The 23,505-nt window shown below is 35.8% G+C and overlaps 1 protein-coding gene across 13 annotated transcripts in view; it reads right to left on the reverse strand.

Annotated features, from left to right (window-relative positions):
* Positions 1-23,505, reverse strand: part of MEF2A (myocyte enhancer factor 2A) — a 178,455-nt gene that overhangs the window by 10,589 nt on the left and 144,361 nt on the right. For 7 of the 13 annotated variants that reach the window (XM_019945742.3, XM_073801340.1, XM_073801341.1 and 4 more), the window contains 2 exons: positions 19,357-19,544; positions 2,776-2,799 (listed from right to left, as the gene is read on the reverse strand). In XM_019945742.3, coding sequence (XP_019801301.2) covers positions 2,776-2,799; positions 19,357-19,544 — 212 coding nt within the window. The remainder of the gene's footprint in view (positions 1-2,775; positions 2,800-19,356; positions 19,545-23,505) is intronic. The other 6 variants (XM_019945748.3, XM_019945749.3, XM_073801346.1 and 3 more) reach the window with 3 other exon arrangements.

Genomic DNA, 23,505 nt, shown 5'->3' on the forward strand with positions numbered 1-23,505 from the left:
AGAAAACAACTATTGAATAATCAAGTCAGTTTAAGATAGTCACCATTCTCTATGTGTAGAGGTATGACAGGGCAGTTTCTCATGAGAATGCCTTAAGTGAACACTTTCTAAAACTGAGGATCAGAGGAACAGGACAGACTCCAAGTTCCATGTGGTTAGAACACAAGAAGGCTAAAGCATAACTCCAGGGTTATTTTTTTCTAACTGAAGAAATTACAGCCTGATAACTGACATTTGGGGTACTAAGCCATATGAATAAAAGTATAATTCAGTGCCCTTGAGGTTATAGAGAGTCAGGATGTGATTCAGTTTTCTCTATCACCATTTCAAAGGGTAATCAGATAAAGGCCTTTGGTTAGATCTAGATTTTTGAACTTTTGATCATTTGATAAGGATCCAGATCTCATTTTATTTCTTTTTAGTTTGTATTTTCTATCCAATCTTAAATTAGAGGATGTTGGAAAGACCATTCAGGTATACTGCCCTGGATCTTGTCCCAGATTCACTAATTCCTAAGCACTGGGAAAATCATTTAACCTCTCCAAACCTCTTCAGTTGTAAAGTGGGGAAGATAGCGATCATTGTGCTGCCTGCCTTGTAGTACTACTGTGAGAATATAGTAAGGTAATAGATGGGAAATGCTTTGAGACAACTGAAGTACTACAGGAAGGTAAGATAGTACCCTTAAATTATTGCTCTAAGAAACCCTCTGGCCCAAGATTTCTACATAACTCGTATAAAAAAAAAGGTAAATATATTTATTCCTTCTGATCCATAGCTATTCCCCTGGAGCTGTCATGAAGTAGAGTTGTTCTAGAATTGCAAGGCTTCTAAAGGAATCTCTGTAGCCTGGTTCTAAAGGAGTCTTTAGTGTAGGCTCCGGGCACTTGTCTTTATTTCACTTGGGGTCAGAGCCATTCATGATTATATTTTAGAGCTCAAGCCAATTTATACAACTTTCCGAATTCTAATAGATTGTGTTTCTGATTATATTTTAGTCTGACACATAAAGCTCTGCATTTTAAATTGATTAAGTTTTAGAGTCTGAATTAGCTGAAGTTTTAGAAATGCGAATGACTATACAATTTTTGGTTATATATTTGTTTCTTAATTACAAGTATTTATTTTTATGATTGCTAGATTTTATAGTCTTCAAATACTTAGAAATTTACCTTTGAGATTCTGTAATTGAGGGTATACTTTAAGGAATGTGGAAAGGAATACATTTTTGTCTCAGCATCAAGTTAAAAATTTTAATGAATTTTTGAGACAGATCTACTTTGGATTTAATTTGTTCTCACAGATTTGGTCACTGAAACTTCAAGAGTCAAATACTAGGTGAAAAATAAAGTACAACATGGTTTGGTCTAGCTTTATTCATGCCATAGCTTCACCTCCACGGAAATCTACTGATGTGACCTCAAGATGGGGGGGTGGGTGGGATGGGGTGTGTGTGTGTTTGTAAAACAGTAACACTCCAATATATCGGTTCTACCCATTAAAGCTCAATGGCACTGATTTCCACAACCACTAGAGGGCAACATATTGCTAGATAATTCATAAGTTCACAAGGAAGCACTTATGATAACTTCTTAAGGGTATAAATAGTGAGGTTTAATCTAAGATGAATTATTTTATCTTGAACTATAAACATCCATTTGCTAATCATTACTGTATCATTAAGTACAGTATTTCCCCAAAAGATAGTTAAAATCTGCACATGATATAATCCAACGCCACAACGAAAGCTGGCTAGTATATTTTAGTTAACCAATATGAAACCACATCCAAAACTGTGAGAGTGAACACAAAGTTAAAGAACAATCTCTCGTTTTAAGGACAGAGCACAGACAACCTTATTTGAAAAGAAAGCAACTGTGCAAAACATACCAACATGCATATATATATATATATAATAATGTAAACAAAATGAACAGATGCCTTTCCCCCATGCTTTCATGCAATCTAAACCTCTGTCCATGCTAAAAACTAAACATTTTCAAGTTTTTATTCCCCTTAAGGTCACCTAATTAGCAGCTGACTGTGAAATCAGAAGATCAGTTCTGTGAGGTTTGAGTTTTAGTTCCCAAAGAAATATATTAACTGAAAGTTACTTTTAGTCAAATTTAATTTCTAGAAAAAAAGCCAATAGAAATCATTTGTTTTGGAAAAAAGGTAATAGCTACTTTTAAGAACAGAATATCTTCTGATAGAAAAAAAAATAAGTTTGTGTATGTTAAATTAAAGACATTCATTTTAATAAACAGGGAACCCCCTTGTGGTTCAGATCGTCTCATGCAGGATGAAATAATTCTAACTCTGAAAAAAGGTGACCTCACCAAAAATGATGTAATCTTTTTGAAAGAAAGAGAAACACAAGACAGTGTGTTACAATCTGAGGAATTGTGAGGGTGAAGTCATTTTCTAAAAATATATTAATAATTTGGGGAACTATAAAAGGTATTCTGTATCTTTCCTTAAAAAAAATCTTTAATGTGTCTTCTCATCATGGACAGCTATTGTTTATAAAGGCTCTATCCCAAAGTTCCCTAAAAAGTGGTAACAAATAAAATGGGTCAAGATATACAATTATAAGTAGGAAAACCAGACTCTGCAGTACCCGTAGGTTGGTTTAGTTATTCAAAATGTTTGGACAGTATTTAATAGCAAGAAAAAAAATCTGTGTAACAAAGGGAATATTAGATAAAAACACTGAAGAGAATTAGTACTTTCTACATCTTTTTCAACTCCCTTCAATCGGAAACCCACACTCACCAACTCCAATTCCTCTTCCTCCGACTGCACTCAGCACATAAGAGGGATAAGAGAGTTACTAAGACTGTTGGTACTCGAATATTAAATATTTCTTTAGAAAAACATGGTATCTGAACACTAGCAGTTGTTTGGAAGTCTAAAGAGATGATTATATATGCAGTAAGTACAAACATAAATTATTTATTGTTTCTGTACCTGTAGTTGACTTCAAAAGACTGGAAAGATTCTTTTAAATCCTCTAGGGCCAGGATTTAGACATTCCTACCCCAACTTGGTCTGCTCTTATGCTGGCCTCGCCTACACATGGCCATGCTACTGTGACAATATATAAAAGTATTTCCTAATCATGAAACTAGTTTCTATTTGGAATCTGGAGAATATTAACTCTATACTTACATCTAAATCCTCCCATCCCTACCCTACCTGGTCACACATGTCCATTTATCTTATACTAGATTCTGTGCTCCTTGGTGGGCAGAAATTATCTTGTTTTCTTATTTCCCACAGTAACTAAGCACACTGTTATGAAACAACAAGAAATCAAACATTTAGTAAGTATAGTTTTAAATAATACAAATTTATATGTTTATCATTTGCAAATACAGTTTTCAAATGAATATAATAATTTCAATGGAGAAAAACCACATATATGAAGAAAATGAGACTGGAGGAGAAATGAACTGATAAATCACATACAGAAAAGATGAATGAAACATACTGCTCCTTTTTCCCCTACACATCTAGAAAGTCTTAATATGCTAGAAATAATCTACTATCTAGGGTTTTTATTATTTTACTTGAGTAAGTCAAGCTTCTTTGTCAATCTGCGAAAGGTGTCTTTATAAGCATCACTGATACATGAAGCCCCAATCTGAAAGCAGACAATGGTGTAAAATAGGAAGAAGCCTCATTATTTACTGTGAAAAACAACTACCTGGCCTATAAACTTCTATTTCAAATGTGCACAAAATGCTCTTCAACTGTTTTGTTACAGATGTCTTCACACATCTCCAACTGTAAGACACATCAAAATAATATGGGTGTGTGTACAGTTTTCACTATAACTTACAGGGATAAGGGTGTAAATAGTTTCTGTGGCAAATTTTAAGAATTCCACGGAGATGCTTCATGATCTCTTAAAAAAAGATTAAGATAACTGACAAGGTACTAAATGTCAAACTTGTAGTTTGTCCTTAAATCCTGCAGTTTATTAGTAATTCTTATAAATGTATTTCTACACCTTAAATGAAACTTCCTATAGTTTTTATTTCTGAAGGATAGTGGCAGGTATTCCACATCCAGTTCATGAAAGGTGAGCCAAATGACTATCCTAAATGTCATTTTTTCTCAACTCCTTTTCTTGGGGACATACTTCTCTGTTATATATAGGTATGTATTTTTTAAACATCTTTATTGGAGTATAATTGCTTTACAATGTTGTGTTAGTTTCTGCTGTATAACAAAGTAAGTCAGCTATATGTATATATATATCACCCCCATATCCCCTCCCTCTTGCATTTCCCTCCCACCTTCCCCATCCCACCCCTCTAGGTGGTCACAAAGCACTGAGCTGATCTCTCTGTGCGTGCGATGAAGCTGCTTCCCACTAACTATTTTACAGCTGGTAGTGTATATATGTCAGTGCTGATTTCTAACTTCGTCCCAGCTTACCCTTACCCCTCCCGGTGTCCTCAAGTCCATTCTCTACATCTGTGTATTTATTCCTGTCCTGCCCCTAGGTTCGTCAGAACCAAGTTTTTTTCTTTTTAGATTCCATGTGTGTTAGCATACGGTATTTGTTTTTCTCTTTCTGACTTACTTCAATCTGTATGACAGACTCTAGGTCCATCCACCTCAAGACAAATAACTCAATTTCGTTTCTTTTTATGGCTGAGTAATATTCGATTGTATATATGTGCCACATCTTCTATATCCATTCATCTGTCAATGGACACTTAGGTTGCTTCCATGTCCTGGCTATTGTAAATAGTGCTGCAATGAACATTGGGGTGCATGTGTCTTTTTGAATTATGCTCTTCTCAGGGTATATGCCCAGTAGTGGGATTGCTGGGTCATATGGTAGTTCTATTTTTCTTTTTTTAAGGAACCTCCATACTGTTCTCCACAGTGGCTGTATCAATTACATTCCCACCAACAGCGCAAGAGGGTTCCCTTTTCTCCACACCCTCTCCAGCATTTGTTGTTTGTAGATTTTTCGATGATGGCCATTCTGACTGGTGTGAGGTGATACCTCATTGTGGTTTTGAATTGCATTTCTCTGATGATGAGTGATGCTGAGCATCCTTTCATGTGTTTGTTGACAATCTGTATATCTTCTTTGGATAAATGTCTATTTTAGGTCTTCTGCCCATTTTGGGATTGGGTTGTTTTTTTGATATTGAGCTGCATGAGTTGCTTGTACATTTTGGAGATTAATCCTTTGTTGCTTCATATGCAAATATTGCTCCCATTCTGAGCAATGGTCTTTTCATCTTGTTTATGGTTTCCTTTGCTGTGCAAAAGCTTTTAAGTTTCATTAGGTCCCATTTGTTTGTTTTTATTTCCATTTCTCTAGGAGGTGGGTCAAAAAGGATCTTGCTGTGATTTATGTCACAGAGTTTTCTGCCTATGTTTTCCTCTAAGAGTTTTATAGTGTCTGGCCTTACATTTAGGTCTTTAATCTATTTTGAATTTATTTTTGTATACAGTGTTAGGGAGTGTTCTAATTTTACTCTTTTACATGTAGCTGTCCAGTTTTCCCAGCACCACTTACTGAAGAGGCTGTCTTTTCTCCATTGTATATTCTTGCCTCCTTTATTAAAATAAGGTGACCATATGTGTGTGGGTTTAATCTCTGGGCTTTCTATGCTGTTCCATTGATCTGTATTTCTATTTTTGTGCCAGTACCATCTGTCTTGATTACTGTAGCTTTGTAGTATAGTCTGTAGTCCGGGAGCCTGATTCCTCCAGCTCCGTTTTTCTTCCTCAAGATTGCTTTGGCTATTCGGGGTCTTTTGTGTTTCCATACAAATTGTGAAATTTTTTGTTCTAGTTCTGTGAAAAATGCCATTGGTAGTTTAACAGGGATTGCACTGAATGTGTAGATTGCTTTGGGTACTATAGTCATTTTCACAACGTTGATTCTTCCAATCCAAGAACATGGTATATCTCTCCATCTGTTTGTACCGTCTTTAATTTTTCATCAGTGTCTTATAGTTTTCCGCATACAAGTCTTTTGTCTCCTTAGGTAGGTTTATTCCTAGGTGATTTATTCTTTTTGTTGAAGTGGTAAATGGGAGTGTTTCCTTAATTTCTCTTTCAGATTTTTCATCATGAGTGTATAGGAATGCAAGAGATTTCTGTGCATTAATTTTGTATCCTGCTACTTTACCAAATTCATTGATTAGCTCTAGTAGTTTTCTGGTAACATGTTAGGATTCTCTATGTATAGTATCACGTCATCTGCAAACACTGACAGTTTTACTTCTTCTTTTCTGATTTGGATTCCTTTTATTTCTTTTTCTCCTCAGACTACTGTGGCTAAAACTTCCAAAACTATGTTGAATAACAGTTGTGAGAGGGCTCAACCTTGCCTTGTTCCTGGTCTTAGAGGAAATGGTTTCAGTTTTTCACCATTGAGAATGATGTTGGCTGTGGGTTTGTCATATACGGCCTTTATTATGTTGAGGTAGGTTCCCTCTATGCCTACTTTCTAGAGAGTTTTTATCATAAATGGGTGTTGAATTTTGTCGAAAGCTTTTTCTGCATCTACTGAAATGATCATATGGTTTTTAGCCTTCAATTTGTTAACAGGGTGTATCACATTGATTGATTTACATATATTGAAGAATCCCTGCATTCCTGAGATAGACCCAACTTGATTATGGTGTATGATCCTTTTAATGTGCTGTTGGATTCTGTTTGCTAGTGTTTTGTTGAGGATTTTTGCATCTATGTTCATCAGTGATATTGGCCTGTAGTTTTCTTTTTTTGTGATATCTTTGTCTGCTTTTAGTATCAGGGTGATAGTGGCCTCATAGAATGAGTTTGGGAGTGTTCCTCCCTCTGCTATATTTTCCAAGAGTTTGAGAAGGATAGGTGTTTGCTCTTCTCTGAATGTTTGATAGATTCACCTGTGAACCCATCTGGTCCTGTGCTTTGGTTTGTTGGCAGACTTTTAATCACAGTTTCAATTTCAGTGCTTGTGATTGGTCTGTTTATATTTTCTATTTCTTCCTGGTTCAGCCTCGGAAGGTTGTGCTTTTGTAAGAATTTGTGCATTTCTTCAGGTTGTCCATTTTATTGGCATATAGTTGCTTGTAGTAATCTCTCATGATCCTTTGTATTTCTACAGTGTCAGTTGTTACTTCTTTTTCATTTCTAATTCTGTTGATTTAAGTCTTCTCCCTTTTTTTCTTGATAGGTCTGGCTAATGGTTTATCAATATTGTTTATCTTCTCAAATAACCAGCTTTTAGTTTTGCTGATCTTCGGTATTGTTTCCTTCATTTCTTTTTCATTTATTTCTGATCTGATCTTTATGATTTCTTTCCTTCCGCTAACTTTAGGGTTTTTTGTTCTTCTTTCTCTAATTGCTTTAGGTGTAAGGTTAGGTTGTTTGACATTTTTCTTGTTTCTTGAGGTAGGATTGTATTGGTATAAACTTCCCTCTTAGAACTGCTTTTGCTTTTGCTGCATCCCATAGGTTTTGGGTTGTGTTTTCATCATCATTTGTTTCTAGGTACTTTTTGATTTCTCTTTGTTTTCTTCAGTGATCTCTTGGTTATTTAGTAGAGTACTGTTTAGCCTCCATGTGTTTGTATTTTTTAGTTTTTTTCCCGTAATTGATATCTAGTCTCATAGCATTGTGGTCAGTAAAGATACTTGTTATGATTTCAATTTTCTTAAATTTACCAAGGCTTGATTTGTGTCCCAAGATATGATCTAGCCTGGAGAATGTTCCATGAGCACTTGAGAAGACAGTGTATTCTGTTGTTTTTGGATGGAATGTCCTATAAATATCACTTAAGGCTATCTTGTCTAATGTGTCATTTAAAGCTTGTGTTTCCTTATTTATTTTCGGTTTGGATCATCTGTTCATTGGTGAAAGTGGGTGTAAAGTCCCCTACTATGATTGTGTTACTGTTGATTTCCCCTTTTATGGCTGTTAGCATTTGCCTTCTGTATTGAGGTGCTCCTATGTTGGATGCATAAATATTTACAATTGTTGTATCTTCTTCTTGGATTGATCCCTTGATCATTATGTAGTGTCCTTCTCTGTCTCTTGTAATAGTCTTTATTTTAAAGTCTATTTTGTCTGATATGAGAATTGCTACTCCAGCTTTCTTTTGATTTCCATTTGCATGGAATTTCATTTTCCATCCCCTCACTTTCAGTCTGTATGTGTCCCTTGGTCTGAAGTGGGTCTCTTGTGGACAGCATATATATGGGTCTTGTTTTTGTATCCATTCAGCCAGTCTGTGTCTTTTGGTGGGAGCATTTAATCCATTTACATTTAAGGTAATTATCGATATATATGTTCCTATTACCATTTTCTTAATGGCTTTGGGTTTGTTTTTGGAGGTTTTTTCCTTCATTCGTGTTTCCTGCCTTGAGAAGTTCCTTTGGCATTTGTTGTAAAGCTGGTTTGGTGGTGCTGAATTCTCTTAACTTTTACTTGTCTGTAAAGGTTTTAATTTCTCTGTCAAATCTGAATGAGATCTTTGCTGGGTAGAGTAATCTTGGTTGTAGATTTTTTCCTTTCATCACTTTAATTATATGCTGCCGCTCCTTTCTGGCTTGCAGAGTTTCTGTTGAAAGATCAGCTGTTTACCTTATGGGGATTCCTTTGTATGTTATTTGTTGCTTTTCCCTTGCTGCTTTTAATATTCTTCTTTGTATTTAAATTTTGATACTTTGATTAATATGTGTCTTGGCATCTTCTCCTTGGATTTATCCTGTATGGGACTCTCTGCGCTTCCTGGACTTGATTGACTATTGCCTTTCCCTTGTTAGGGAAGTTTTCAACTATAATCTCTTCAAATATTTTCTTAGACCCTTTCTTTTTCTCTTCTACTTCTGAGACCCCTATAATTCGAATGTTGGTGCATTTAATATGGTCCCAGAGGTCTCTGAGACTGTCCTCAATTCTTTTCATTCTTTATTCTGCTCTGCGGTAGTTATTTCCACTATTTTATCTTTCAGGTCACTTATACGTTCTTCTGCCTCAGTTATTCTGCTATTGATTCCTTCTAGAGAATTTTTAATTTCATTTATTGTGTTGTTCATCGTTGTTTGTGGGCTCTTTAGTTCCTCTAGGTCCTTGTTAAATGTTTCTTGTATTTTCTTCATTCTATTGGAGACTGGCTCATCTTTACTATCATCATTCTGAATTCTTTTTCCAGTATACTGCCTATTTCCTCTTCATTTGCTTGTTCTGGTGGGTTTTTATCTTGTTCCTTCATATGCTGCATATTTCTCTGTCTTCTCTTTTTGTTTAACTTACTGTGTTTGGGGTCTCCTTTTTGCAGGCTGCAGGTTTGTACTTCCCGTTGTTTTTGGTGTCTGTCCCCAGTGGGTGAGGTTGCTTCAGTGGCTTGTGTAGGCTTCCTGGTGGAGGGGACTAGTGCCTGTGTTCTGGTGGGTAGGGCTGGATCTTGTCTTTCTGGTGGGCAGGGCTGCATCCAGTGGTGTGTTTTGGGGTGTCTGTGAACTTAGTATGATTTTAGGCAGCCTCTCTGCTAATGGGTGGGGTTGTGTTTCTGTCTTGCTTGTTGTCTGGCATGAGGCATCCAGCACTGGAGCTTGTTGGCTGTTGGGTGGAGCTGGGTCTTAGTGTTGAGATGGAAATCTCTGGGAGAGCTCTCAGTGATTGATATTACGTGGGGCCAGGAGGTCTCTGATGGTCCAATGTCCTGAACTCGGCTCTCCCACCTCAGAAGCTCAGGCCTGACACCAGGCCATTGCACCAAGACCCCATCAGCCACACGGCTGTTGACGAATATGAGAAATATGAGCTCCCTGAACTGTTGAACCAGATTTAGGTGCTGTCCCTGAAGTGTTATTCTTGTGAGAATCTTCCATAATCAACTGCGCCTCTATGTATGTATTTTTAAGTTTGTATTCTGAAACAGTTTTAGGCTTAGAGAGCAGCTGCAAAGAGAGCACACCACCACACACCTCATCCAGTTTCCCCCAAAGTTAACACCCTGAAGAAACAGGATGCAGTTGTCAAAATTGCATGTAGTAGTAACCAAAGCTATAGACTTTCCTTGGCTTTCAGTCTTTTCATGAATGTCTTTTTTCTGGTCCTGGATCAGATCCTGCATCTCACATGTCTTTAGCTGTCATGTATCCTTAGTCTCCACTGGTCTCCACAGTTCCCTCAGTCTTTCCTTGTTTTTCATGACTGACCTTGACAACTTTGGAAGAGTAAAGGTCAGGTATCTTGGAGATCATCCTTCAGTTTGGGTCTGTCTGATATTTTCTCATAGTTAGACAGATAGCATGGACTTTTGGAAGAAGACCACAGGGATGAGGTGATCCTCTTAGCACATGTCATCCCATTACCAGTGATGTTAACCTTGATCTTCTGGTTAAGGTAGTGTCTTCCAGGATTCTCCACTATAAAATCACTATTTTTCTTTTTGTAATCAATGATTATTCGGGGAGAGACATTCTGAGATTTATTAAATACCCCATTTCTCCTTTAATTTTTGCTAATTTTAGCATTCATCCATTGACTTTGCCTTCAAGGTCTGCACTGTGGTGTTACAATGGTGATTTGCCATTTCTCTCATTCTTTCTACCTGTATTTAATTAGAATTCTTCTCTAAGGAAGAGTTGTCCCTTCTCCCTTTATTTATTCAATCAATTACTTAGTAACAGTCTCAGTATTTTTAATTCTTTTATTCCTCTTGTGTTATAACCCAATAATATTGTTATTTATTTTGTTGCTTAAATTGTTCTAGATCTGGCCACTGGGAGCTCCTCTGAAAGGTTGGGCTCCTCTGACTTTTGACATACATTTCCTTATACTCTGGCACCTCTGGTTCATTGTGTATTTTCCTGACCCTAGCTCTACAATCAATCACTTCTCCAAGGAGTCTTGATTCTTTTTATTGGAGAACAGTGTTTAGAACTAAGATCTGAGTGCGAGGTGTGCTCAGTTACCAGGTGTCATTGTTTTAAGACCCTCTCAGCAGTTACAGCTAGGAAATATATGATGTATACGAATTCATGTGTACACAACATCTATTTCTGTATCTATCTGTATATAGGTTAAAAAAAAAAAAAAGTTCATACTGAAACCTCCAAATACAACCCTGAAAAACAGGGTTCTTTACAGCCTTCCCCACCCACATTGCTTTATTGTAAGTTTTTTCTCGAGAAACCTGGCTTTCTTTATCTACAATGTATAGTAGTTGCTTGCTTAAGGGTATGTATGTGTGTAACAAATTTACCATCTTGAGCACTGTGATTTCATGCAATTTTTTTTGGTCTCCATACTTATGGTATCCAGTCAGAACAGTTTCCAAAGTTATTTAGAGCAGCTCTTCAGTATCCCCTTCAGTATCATCATATCACTCATTTGTAATAACGTTATATTCATGTATCATGGTCTGTATTTCATCTTGGGTTCCCCTGGAATCCTGGTTGACTTTTTTTAATGGCATATAGTAAAAAAAATCACTCTTTGTATTGTACAGTTTTGTAGGTTTTAACAAAAGCATAGATTCATGTATTGAACAATACAGTATCACAGATAGTTCCATCCCCTCAAAAATTCCCTTATACTACCCCTTTTGTATTTGACTCCTCTCCCCACCCCTGGCAACCACTTATCTGTTTTGCATTTTCCATTATGAAATATAAATGTAATCATATATATACTATGTAGTCTTTGGGATCTGGCGTCTTTCAATTAGCAAAATTCATTTACAATTCATTTATATTGTTGTGAATAAATACTTCATCCCTTTTGTATTACTGAGCAATATTCTTTTGTATGGATGTACCAGAGTGTGTATACCCATTTATCTGCTGGAAGGACATCTGGGTTGTTCTCACTTTTGGGAGATTATGAAAAATATAAGTTTTTTATATAAGCATGGTTTTCAATTCACTTCAGTAAATACTCTAGGAGCAGGATCGTTGGGTTGTATGACAAGTATATATTTAACTTTATAAGAAGTTGTCAAACTGTTTTCCAAAGTAGCTGTACCATTTTGAATTCCAAGCAGGAATACATGAGAATTCTTGTTGCTCTGCATCCTCACCAGAACTTGGCATTTTTAGTTTTTTGGTTTTGTTTTTGTAATTTTAGTCATTCTAACAGGTGTGTAGTTGTATCATTCTGGATAAAAATCTTTTACTAGATAGGTGATTTTGCAAATATTCTCTCCTTATCTGTAGATTGTCTTTTTATTCTCTGAACAGGGCCTTTTCATGGAGTGAAACTTAAATTTTGTTAAATACCAATATATCAATTTTTTCTTTATGGATCATGCTTTTGATGTTGTAATTCTCCAATGTTTTCTTCTAGAAGTTTCAGCGTTTTGTGTTTTACATTTGGATCTATAATACATTTTAAGTTAATTTTTGTATAAGCTATGAATTATACATCGAGGTTCTGTTTTTGCATATGGATGCTAAATTGCTGCAGCCCCATTAGTTGTGCTGACTATCCTTACTCCACTGAATTGCCCTACTACCTTTGTAAAAAACCAACTGAATATATTTCTGTGGCTCTATTTTCTGGGCTCTCTGTTTTGTTCTTTGACCTAATGTGCTCATCTTTTTGCCAGTATCACACATTATTATTGTAGCTTTATTGTAGGTCTTGAAACCAGTTAGTCTTAGTCTTCCTATTTTGTTCTCTTTCAAAATTGTTTTGGCCAATGTAGTTCCTTTGCCTTTCCATACATATTTTAGAATTGGCTTGTTGATATCTACAAAAAACCTTGCTGTGATTTAAACTGGGGTTGTGTTTTAATCTGTTGACCAATTTAGGAAGAAGTGACATCTTGACAATATTGAGTCTTCAAACCCATTAATATGATATCTGTCTCATCTGGCTCTTTGATTTCTTTCAACAATGTTTTGTAGTTTTAGCATGAAAATCATGCAAATATTTGGTGAAATTTGTAGGCATTTTTTTGAGTAATATTTAAATGGTATTTTAAAATTTCATATTCCAATTGTTCACTGGAAGTTTTTTTGTAGGTTCTTTTATGCTTTTCTACATAACTATTATCTTCTGTGAACAGAGTTTAACTTCTTTCTTCCCAGTGTGTATACATTTTATTTATTTTTATTGCCTTACTGTTTCATCTAGGACTTCCAGTACAGTGTTGGATATGAGTGGGAGAATAAACAACACTGTCTAGTTCCTAATATTATTTTACCAAAAGACTGTTTCCCCCTTATTAGGTATATTAGTTGTAGAATTTCTGAAAATACTCTTTATTAGGTTAAAAAACTTCCTTTCTTCTCCTAGTTTGATGAAAGTTATTTTTATTATGAATAAAAGTTGAATTCTGTTAACATGGTAAATTATATTGATGAATTTTCAAATTTATAATCAGCCTTGTATTCCTGAAATGAAACCCACTTGGTCTTAATATATTATCCTTTTTAGGATACTGATGAATTTATTTACTAATAAACTAATATTTGTTGAGGATTTTATGTCTAGAGTTCATGAGGGATACTGGCTTATACTTTTTTTGTAATGTCTTATTCTGATTTGTATTAGAGTAATGCTGGTCTAATAAAATGAATTGAAAGGTGTTCCCTCCTGGGACTTCCCTCATGGCACAGTGGATAAGAATCTGCCTGCCAATTCAGGGGACATGGGTTCGATCCCTGGTCTGGGAAGATCCCACATGCCATGAAGCAACTAAGCCTGTGCGCCACAACTACTGAGCCTGCGCTCTAGAGCCCGCGAGCCACAACTACTGAGCCTGCGGGCCTAGAGACCATGCTCCGCAACAAGAGAAGCCACTGCAAGTAGAAGCCCGTGCACCGCAACAAAGAGTAGCCCCCCCTTGCCAAAACTAGAGAAAGCCTATGTGCAGCAACCCAACGCAGCCAAAAAAAAAATAAAATTAAATCTTAAAAAAAAGAAAAGGTGTTCCCTCCTTTCCTCTATTCTGAAATAAATTATGTAGAATTGATATCATTTCTTCTTAAATATTTGGTAAAATTTGGCAGTAAAACTCTCTGCATCTGGAGTTTTTTTTGGGAAGGTTTTAAAACTAGGAATTCAATTTCTTTAATAGATATTTACTATTTAGGTTAACTATTTCTTCTTCAGTGAGTCTAATAATTCTTTGGTAATCTGTATTTTTAAAATAATTTACCCATATCATCTAAACTATCAAATCTATTAGAATAGAGTTGTTTGTAGTATTCCCCTTGCCCCCTTTTTAAGTTGTAGTGTTGTTTTGTTTTTAGATTAACTGTTATACAATAATTGTTTGTAGTATTATTCTGTAGCTTATCTTCTGTACAATAATTGTTTGCAGTATCTTTCAGTATCTTTGGGTTATGTAACCTCTTTCATTCTTAATATTGATAACTTGTGTTCTTCTCTTTTTCTTCGGTAACTTTGACTAGAAATTTAGCAGTTTTATTCATCTTTTAAAAAAAAACAGCCTTTGGTTTGATTCCTTTTCTCTACTGTCTTTCTGTTTTAAGTTTCGTTAATTTCTGCTCCTCATTTTTTTCTTTTCTTCTGGTTCCTTTTGGGTTAAGTTTGCTCTTCTTTCCCTAGTTTCTTAAAGTAAAAGCTTACTGATTTGGGAACTTCGTCTTTTCTTATATAAACGTTTAGTGCTATGAATTTCCCCTCTCAATGCTACCCTAGGTGGTCCCTAAAATTCTGATATGCTATAGGTATTTCAAATTTTCCCTTGAGATTTCCTCTTACACCCATGAGTTATTTAAAACTATGTTATTTAATTTCTATATGTGGAGACTTTCCGGTTGTCTTCCTGTTATTGATTTTATTATGCTCAGAGACTGTAATTTGTATGATTGAAATTTGCTACGGTTTGTTTTATGGCACAGGATATGGTCTAAATTGCTGAATGTACCAAGTGCCCTTAAGAAGAATATGTGTTCTGCTATGTGAAGTGAAGTGTTCTATAACTGTCTCTTACATCAGGTTGGTTAATATTGCTCAGGTCACCTAAACCCCTAACTGATATTTCTGCCTACTTGTTCTATCAATTACTGAGAGAAGAGTGTTGAAGGTTCCAACTACAATTGTGGATTTTTCTCTTCCACCTTTTAGTTGTATCAGTTTTTGCTTTATGTATTTTGAAGGTGTGCTGTTAGGTGCATACACATTAAAGATACTTATTTCTTGGAATATGGACTATGTAATATCCTTCTTTATCCTTGATAATATTCCTTATTGTGAAGTCTACATTGCCTGAAATTAATATGACTACACTAGCTTTCTTTTGGTTAATGTTTGCATGGTATATTTTTTTCCATCCTTTTACCTATGTCTTTATATTTAAAGTGGATTCTTATAGACAGTGTACTGTATGATCTTCCTTTTTTAACCAATCTGACATTTTGTCTTTTAACTGATGTTTATGACCATGTTTACTTGTATAGTTGGATTAAAATCTACAATCTTGCTAGCTATATTTCATTTGTTCCATCTGTTCTTTATTATTCTCTTTTTCTCCCATTTCTTGGGCTACTGGAGCATATTTTATGTTTCTATTTTATCTCCTCTATTGACTTATTTATACCTCTTTTTATTTCCTATAGCTGTACTAGGGTTTACAATATACATCTTCAGTTAATTGGAGTTCACCTTCAAATATACACCTCATCATGTGTAAAGACCTACAACAGTATATTTCTAATCCCTCTGCTGTCATTTTATTTTTACATATGCTATAAACACAAAAGTCATTGCCACTATTTTTGCTTTAAAAAGCCAATTATCTTTTGGGGCAAGTAAGAAGAGGAAAAACACCCAGATCTTGGTTTCTAATATCATTCTCCAATAAAAGGAACCAAGGTTTCTCAGAGAAATGCCTGATTCCAGGACTGGGGCAGGAAATACACAAGATGAGCCTGGAGCATTCTGTAGTAACCAGAAAATAAAATAGTAACCCCCACTTTCCTGCCTGCCAAAAAAACCCCACAAAGATGAGGTACCTAAAAGAGGCACAGGAACCATTTGAACAGTCCTCAACAGCTAAAGCTGGAACAGTTTGAGCAACAGAATAAACTAATATTGGTATTGATAGAATCATATATTAACAGAATTTAGTATTATAACCCAAAGTATAAAATAAATGTCCATGAGTCCATATTAATATTCACTATAAATAAATGATTAAATAAATGAGAGAGAACAGATAAGTCACCTGTGCAGAAGAACTACAAATAATGTATGTAGATAGTCTGCCCTCAAGGAGGTAGGAGAATAACCCCCACTGCTCCTTAGGTGTGGGCCTTGTACAGTAACTTCCTTCTACAGAGGACAGTATGGGAAGGGGGAAAAGAGTAGCCAGTGAAATACTACACCAGCAAGATGACCAAAGTGATCAACAGTCATGTTGATAGTATGTACCCTTAATATAATGTGATAAAAATGGCACTTTAGTTCCACAGCCTTCCTCCCCCAAACACATATAACACCAGTCTAATCATGAGAAATACATCAGAAAAACCACAATTCAGGAACATTCTACAACATATCTGACCAATACTCAGAACTGTCAAGGTCATTAAAATCTTAGAAAAACTATCACAGCCAAGAAGAGCCTAAAGAGACATGACTACTAAATGCAATGTTGTATTCCTGGATTGGATTCCAGAACAGAAAAAGACATGGGGTTAACAACTAAGGGTATCCTAATAAAGTGTAGACTTTAGTTAATAATAATGTATCAATATGGATTCATTAGTTGTAACAAATGTACCATACTAATGTAAGATGTTAAGTCACAGGAAAAATTGGGTGTGCAGCATATGGGAACTTTCTGTACCACCTTTGCAATCTTTGTATAAATTTAAAACTGTTCTAAAATTAAAGTTTATCAAATGAAGGACAAAATGAATTTTATTTTATCTTCATTTATTCCATTTCCATTGTTCTTTATTTCTCTGTATAGACCCAAGAGTTTGCTGGTAGCATATTCCTTCTTCCAAAGGAAATCCTTTAACATTTCTTGTAGAGTATGTCTGCTGGCAATAAATTCCCACAATTTTTTTTTGAGAATGTTTTTATTTCTCTTTCATTTCTTGAAAGGTATTTTTGCTGGGTACAGAATTCTAGGTTGAAAGTTTTTTGGGTTTTGTTTTAATTTCAGCACTTTAGATTACTCCACTGTTTTGTAGCTTGCATAGTTTCTGAAAAGAAGTACGGTATAAATTCTTATCTTCATTCCTCTGTATATTTATGCGTCTCTTTTCCCTGGTTGCCTTTAAGATTTTCCTCTTTGTCTTCTGTTTTAGCAGTCTGAGTGTGTGTGTGTTTGGTGTTGGTTATTATTTCTTCAAACACATTTCTTCTGCTCTGTTCTCTCTCTCTTCTCTTTTTGGAATTCTAATTATAAACATGTTAAATCATCTGAAAAAGCCCCACAAATATTAGAGGCTTTGTTCTGTTTTTTTTTGTTTGTTTTGATTCTTCTCTTTATATTTCAGTTTGGGTAATTCCTACTGACCTGAAGACCTGTAACAGGTCTTTCCTCCTGCTAGGCCTTTAGTACAGAGTTTGAGTTAATTTAATTAAGAACTGGGCTGGGTTTGAGCTTCACTGTTGCTATGGTTACCCTCAGTGTATCCACCACAGGCCTCAAATCCCTCTGGTGGGAATGGAAGATTGGTTGGCTAGAGGTTTTTTGTTTATTTGTTTTTTCCCCAAAGACCGCTCATTCTCAGTTTTAAGCTTTCCCCTTTGTGCTGTGCATCAGGCTGCAGCCTTCTCAGAAATTCTGCCATGTTCATGACATTGTTCCTGCTCCTCCACCATGGGCTGAGAGAGTTTTCCTTTTCCATTTCCCCAGATACAATGGGAATTCACCAATGCCTAAGGATGACCATTTATGTCATTCATCTCCTCACAGATTAAGACTTCTGTTCCATAGGAGTGAAAGGGGAGAAGGATCCAGGCAAAACTTTTTGCCCCTAGTGCAGTGGCTGCTCTTCCCCTCTCTTCCCGTTGTACACCACAGAGGAGACTTTTTCAGGATATTCCCAATTTTTTCTGTGAGCACCCAGTGGGGTTCATGGAGAAAAAGCCTGCAAGAGGGCTTAAGACTCCCTACATAGCAGTCCCAGGGGTTTTACAGAGTCCTGCCAGTGAATACTTGGCCTCCAGCAATTCACCAATCACCCTAGCTTAACTCTTATTATCTGTGTCTTGCCCAGATAAAGTCAGTGCTCCAATGTCCTCTCCCTGCAGTATCTGTCTCTCCCTAGAGTCTAGGCCAGTTGTTTGCTCTGAAATCTCAGCACTACAATGTGTTCAAGGAAAACTATGAAATTGTTTGTCCAACATTTTTTCAGTGTAAGACTGGGAGCAAGTTTCCAATTTTCTGTATCTCCGAATGAAAAAGCACTTTGTTTTTTGACTTAAAGGGTTTTGGTTCTGGCTCTCTTTTGTGCTACCCTGGACCAGTACTAACCTTCCCTTGGTTTCCTTATCTTACCTGCCAAGATCACTGTTTGAGAATCAAATGATACAATGCATATAAAGATGTTTGGGAATCTATAAATCATTATACAATGTAGAATTATTATCTAAAGCCTGATAGCATTACTTTCACTTAGCAAACAATCAAATGGCCAGTTTAGCAGCTGCATAGTAGGAAGACCACCTGACACATCACATTGATTGTTAGTAGTCAAACAGTTGCTAAAATCAGAATGGTTTTAAAACTTGCATATATATTCTAACTTTTTTCTATAGAAAGCTAAGGGGGGTAGATATATTTTCCTCTTCTTATAAACACAGGATTCAAAAGCAAATGAGGCTAGAACATTGTTAAGGGCTGGGGTGGGCAGACCTGTATTCTTATAAGAGTTAAATGGGAAGGTTATTTGAGAAGGAATAAACAAAAATTATGAGAACAACTCATCCAAGTTTTTATGCATTCTTTCCTATTCTACAATAGTTCTCTTTGGTATGTAGAATTTTCTAACAAATAATTTAGTATTTCTCTTATAGAAAAGTATGTGAAAAAATTACTCAAAGTATGCAGGGCACAGAGAAGAAGTACTTAAGTCAGGTTTAATTTATCAAATTGAGGATGAGATCTCTATGCAAAGATTCCAGTTTGGTAAATTAAAATTAACATAATAACTTCTCCATATTTAGCTTTAATTTTAAATAACCATTAGGTAGATTTATTTCCTGTTTTTTCATAATCTGATTCCTGTGTATTTAAAATAAACTTGTCTCTTCAAATGCTAATTTCAAATAGAAATACTTATTAGGAAAAGGTCTAGAGTCTATGGAAGTACAGTAAATTGCAAAGGAGAATATACACTATGTATAAAATACATGTTTTAAAGAATGAAACTGAAGAAAGGTTTAACATACCAGTGGAGGCATCATGCCCTTGCTTGAAGGGGGGATGACAACTCGAAGATCTGGTTTTCGACTGTTCATTCCAAGACTGCCACCACCTGGAGGAGGGGGAGACTTTGTAGGCATAACTTTGCCTAAACTATTTGCACCAGTAGTTCCAATCAAATTTGGAGAAGCTCTTGAGTTTACAAATCCATTCCCTGGAAAAAAGAAATACTGTTCATTAACATGAAACGAGTCATTAAAATACTGTGGTACAAATATGATGCAAGTTTTCCCCAGTCCCAGTTTCAAGTGAATTTTATAATAAAACTCATGAATATCTAACCATGTCATCTTTGAATATTTTAAAAATAAGCAGAGAGTGAAGCAAGTCTGAAATACATATGAAGTTTAAGACTAATGCCACTTGTTTCCAGTCTTACTGCTTGGACCTGCTGACAGAAACTTAAAACACAAAATATGTTTCTAATGGGGCATCTCCTATTGGGGACCAAGATAATGGGGATATATAAGAAGATGCCTGAGACCAGCCTATTCATTCATTCTCACGACAACAAAGGCACTCCTACTAAGTTCTGGGCACAGAACTAGGTATCAGGGTATCTCCTTAACTGAAGCTTATTTAGCACTCAGCTCTAATGCCTTATTTTCACCAAGTACTTCTTCCTTATAGCTCTACCTGTACCTGTTCTGTTCTTTAACTACCATTAAGGTCTTCTTTAAGTATTTGTTATTTATCTGACTTCAATCAACTAATTCCTACTTTTTAACTTTCCCTAAAGAATTGTCTATCTTTCTTAGATAGGAAATAAGGAAAAGATACAGTGTGGTATAGGTTCTATTGTATATACACAGTACTTTTGGGCACCAGTTGAGATAGAAAATTAATGTAAGGGATCATCCCTATTTTCATGGATATTGCAGTCATTCTAGTCCTCCTCATGTGTAGCCATGTGGTTTGGGTAGGGCTGACTCCACTTCAATCCCCCTTGCCACAGATATTACAGTATATAGATGTTAATTTAAGGGCACCGAATAAAAGAAAACTTTGTTGGCTTAAGAATTCCACTCCTGGGAAGACATATGGGAACATATGTTTATGTATGACTGATTCACTTTGTTATAAAGCAGAAACTAACACACCATTGTAAAGCAATTATACCCCAATAAAGATGTTAAAAAAAAAAAAAAAAGAATTCCACTCCTAGTGTTTATTACAAGCTGACCAAAAACAAAATATTCAGAATAGTGAACTAGAAGTTCCTGGAGGGCTGAAGAGGCCTCTTGAATTCTCTGGGTGGGACTCAGCATTCACACATCAATAGTAGTAACCATCTAAAATCAGACAACACAGAACTACCCTTACAATTTAGAAATAAACTTTTAAATGTCTATTAGGTGTAGAGCACTATGCAGTGACGAAGTTATAGGAAGGGATTAAAAAAAAAACCCTACATGGTCTTCAAGCAGCTTTTCACCTAGTTAGCAATAACAGGCATACACCACAGAGACACGAAGATGTCAAAATTATACTTGAGATATGGGCAACACAATGAAATGTAACCACACAAAATTTACAAGGAAATAGAAAGCAAAGCACTGATACAGGCATGTGGGCTTTTAATTAGGGAAGGCTTTGTGGGATCAACTATTTAAGCAGTCTGAAAGGGCAAAAGATGACAGAAGGCAGGCATTATGAATAAATGTGAGAAAGATACACTAAAGCATGAATGAACAAAGTGTGACTAAGGAATGGTGGGGCAGATAAGCACAGAGTCCATGGCTTCAGCGACTGTTACAAGGAAAGGGCAGTTGTATTTATTCTGTTCTTTTCCTTCCAGTATAAAGCAAAAAAGACAACTTTAGAATCCTCCAAAAAGGACTTCCCTGGTGGCGAAGCGGTTAGGAATCTGCCTGCCAATGCAGGGGACATGGGTTCGAGCCCTGGTCCAGGAAGATCCTACATGCTGCGGAGCAACTAAGCCCATGCACCACAACTACTGAAGCCCGTGTGCCTAGAGCCCGTGCTCTGCAACAAGAGAAGCCACTGCAAGAAGCCCATGCACTGCAACGAAGAGTAGACCCCGCTCACCGCAACTAGAGAGAGCCCACGTGCAGCAACGAAGACCCAATGCAGCCAAAAATAAATAAATTTTTAAAAAAAGGAATCCTCCAAAAATAAACAGACACCAGATATTACAAATATATATATATACATGTCTGTGTTAAATACATGCAGGGACTAACCAAAACTAAGTTATCTGCTGTGTGCTTAACACCGGCCTAAAACCTCCCTAAAATCTCACCCTGAGAAGACTATTCTAAGAAGTGAAATGTAGTACAATGAGTACTGCAATGAGTTAATGACAAAAACCAATTATGTACTGCACATATTTTTCAGTTTAAGAGCTTTTGTATTGGGTTATCAGATCATTTTAATTCTATGAAAGTTTCTTGAATGGAAGAGAAATATTTAAACCCACTAAAATCCACATAGTGTTTGGCAGTTTATAAAACATTCTCAGGAACAGAATATATAACGAATAGGGTCAATTGATGAATAGATATGTAAATTCTAAAATTAAAAAATATTAACTAGAAAGAGATTAAGTTCTTGAAGTTCTGCTGAAGGAAATGAATGCTTCAGTATATTTGCTTATATAAGAGTTTGAAAAGATATGTTATTTAGGTGAATTATTTATAGGAGAAACTAAAAATTAATGTTTTGCTAATGTGATATAATCAACTTTGTTGGATCCTAACCAGAACATTTTCAAGGGACAAAGAAAACAGAGAAGTGAGGTGCAGCATTTAGGAACTGGCCTGTATCTCTTCAGCACTTGTCATTTAAAATGTTGGGATTCCAGATGATCAGTGCTTCTTTCCCCCTCCAACTTACTCTCACCCAATTCCTCTTGCTTTCTCCAAAACTTTTACCAAGTGACCTACCATTTTTAATTCATTATGTGATTTAATTTTGTTGTGGGGACTGATACTTCAGTTAACCTTATGAGGTTATTTCCTGCATTCTGCTTCCATTATCTTGAAGGGGTATGTATTAAATCTGGGCTGAATCTCCTTTCCACACCCCAGAAAGCAATTTCCTGCACTCTGTTAAGCTTCAGAAAGCAGTGCTGTTAAAAAAACAAGCTCTGCACTAGGCCATCCCCTGTGGAGCAGAGCTCATCCATGAATTGGGCAGAGGTTAACTGCTAAGCAAGTCATCTGGATATAAAATACTCATCAAATAGTTTTATACAAAAACCTGAAGGTTTAACAGAAACCAGTAGAAAGTAAGTACAAATTAAAAATGCTTCTCTTAAATAATGGCATGAATGTGTGTTCTTAATTTCTCTGATAATATATAGAAGATTCTTATTTACTTGATTTGCACTCAAATCTGAAGGATAAAGCAGTATTTCCTCTCAAATACATTATAAGATGATGCAAAGGTGTAATTTAGAAAAACGCATTATTAAGAAGCATTAATGTGCTTTTCCCATGTGGAATCTATGATGCTTTTCAGCTAGACGTAGTACCATAGTAACCCATGAGAATCAAATTACAAGAGTGAAACGGGACCTAAAAGCACGATATTTCTGAGTATAAAGTCAGAGTCTGCAGCAGACGATTACAGGATGATGTAAGAGTTTGGTAACTTGCCAGATTGAAACAAGATAATCTTATATGCACCATTTGTTATTTTGTGGAGTGTAGTGATATACTTCCTAATGTGTGCCTTCTTACCTCCTGTTCATTTTTTATGACAAAAATGAAGATATTGTTGGGATAGACTTTTGAGGTATATACTTTAAGGATATAACTCATCTTGTCATAGCCTACAAATTTAGGAATAAAGTACTGATTCTAAATGAATAAACCCAATTTAATGTGACTTTTGTTAAAATGTGTTTTCAAGCTTTATGATAACTTATGCCCTGACACAAATGTGACAAAAATGCTTTTGAGCAAACTGCATACTAATGTTTCCAGAAACTTGACAAAGCTGATCTTAATTATGGTCCTACAGCTCTAAGGCAAGTCATTCAATTATATCAATCTGGCTTCTATTTCAGAATGTTGTGTCATCTGAAATACTGCACTGAAGTGGCTGGAAAGCACTCCCATGTTCTTAATACTACTCTTTTAGGGCTATTA

The sequence above is a fragment of the Tursiops truncatus genome, chromosome 2, assembly GCF_011762595.2.
Source record: "Tursiops truncatus isolate mTurTru1 chromosome 2, mTurTru1.mat.Y, whole genome shotgun sequence".
Taxonomy (NCBI): Eukaryota; Metazoa; Chordata; class Mammalia; order Artiodactyla; family Delphinidae; genus Tursiops; species Tursiops truncatus.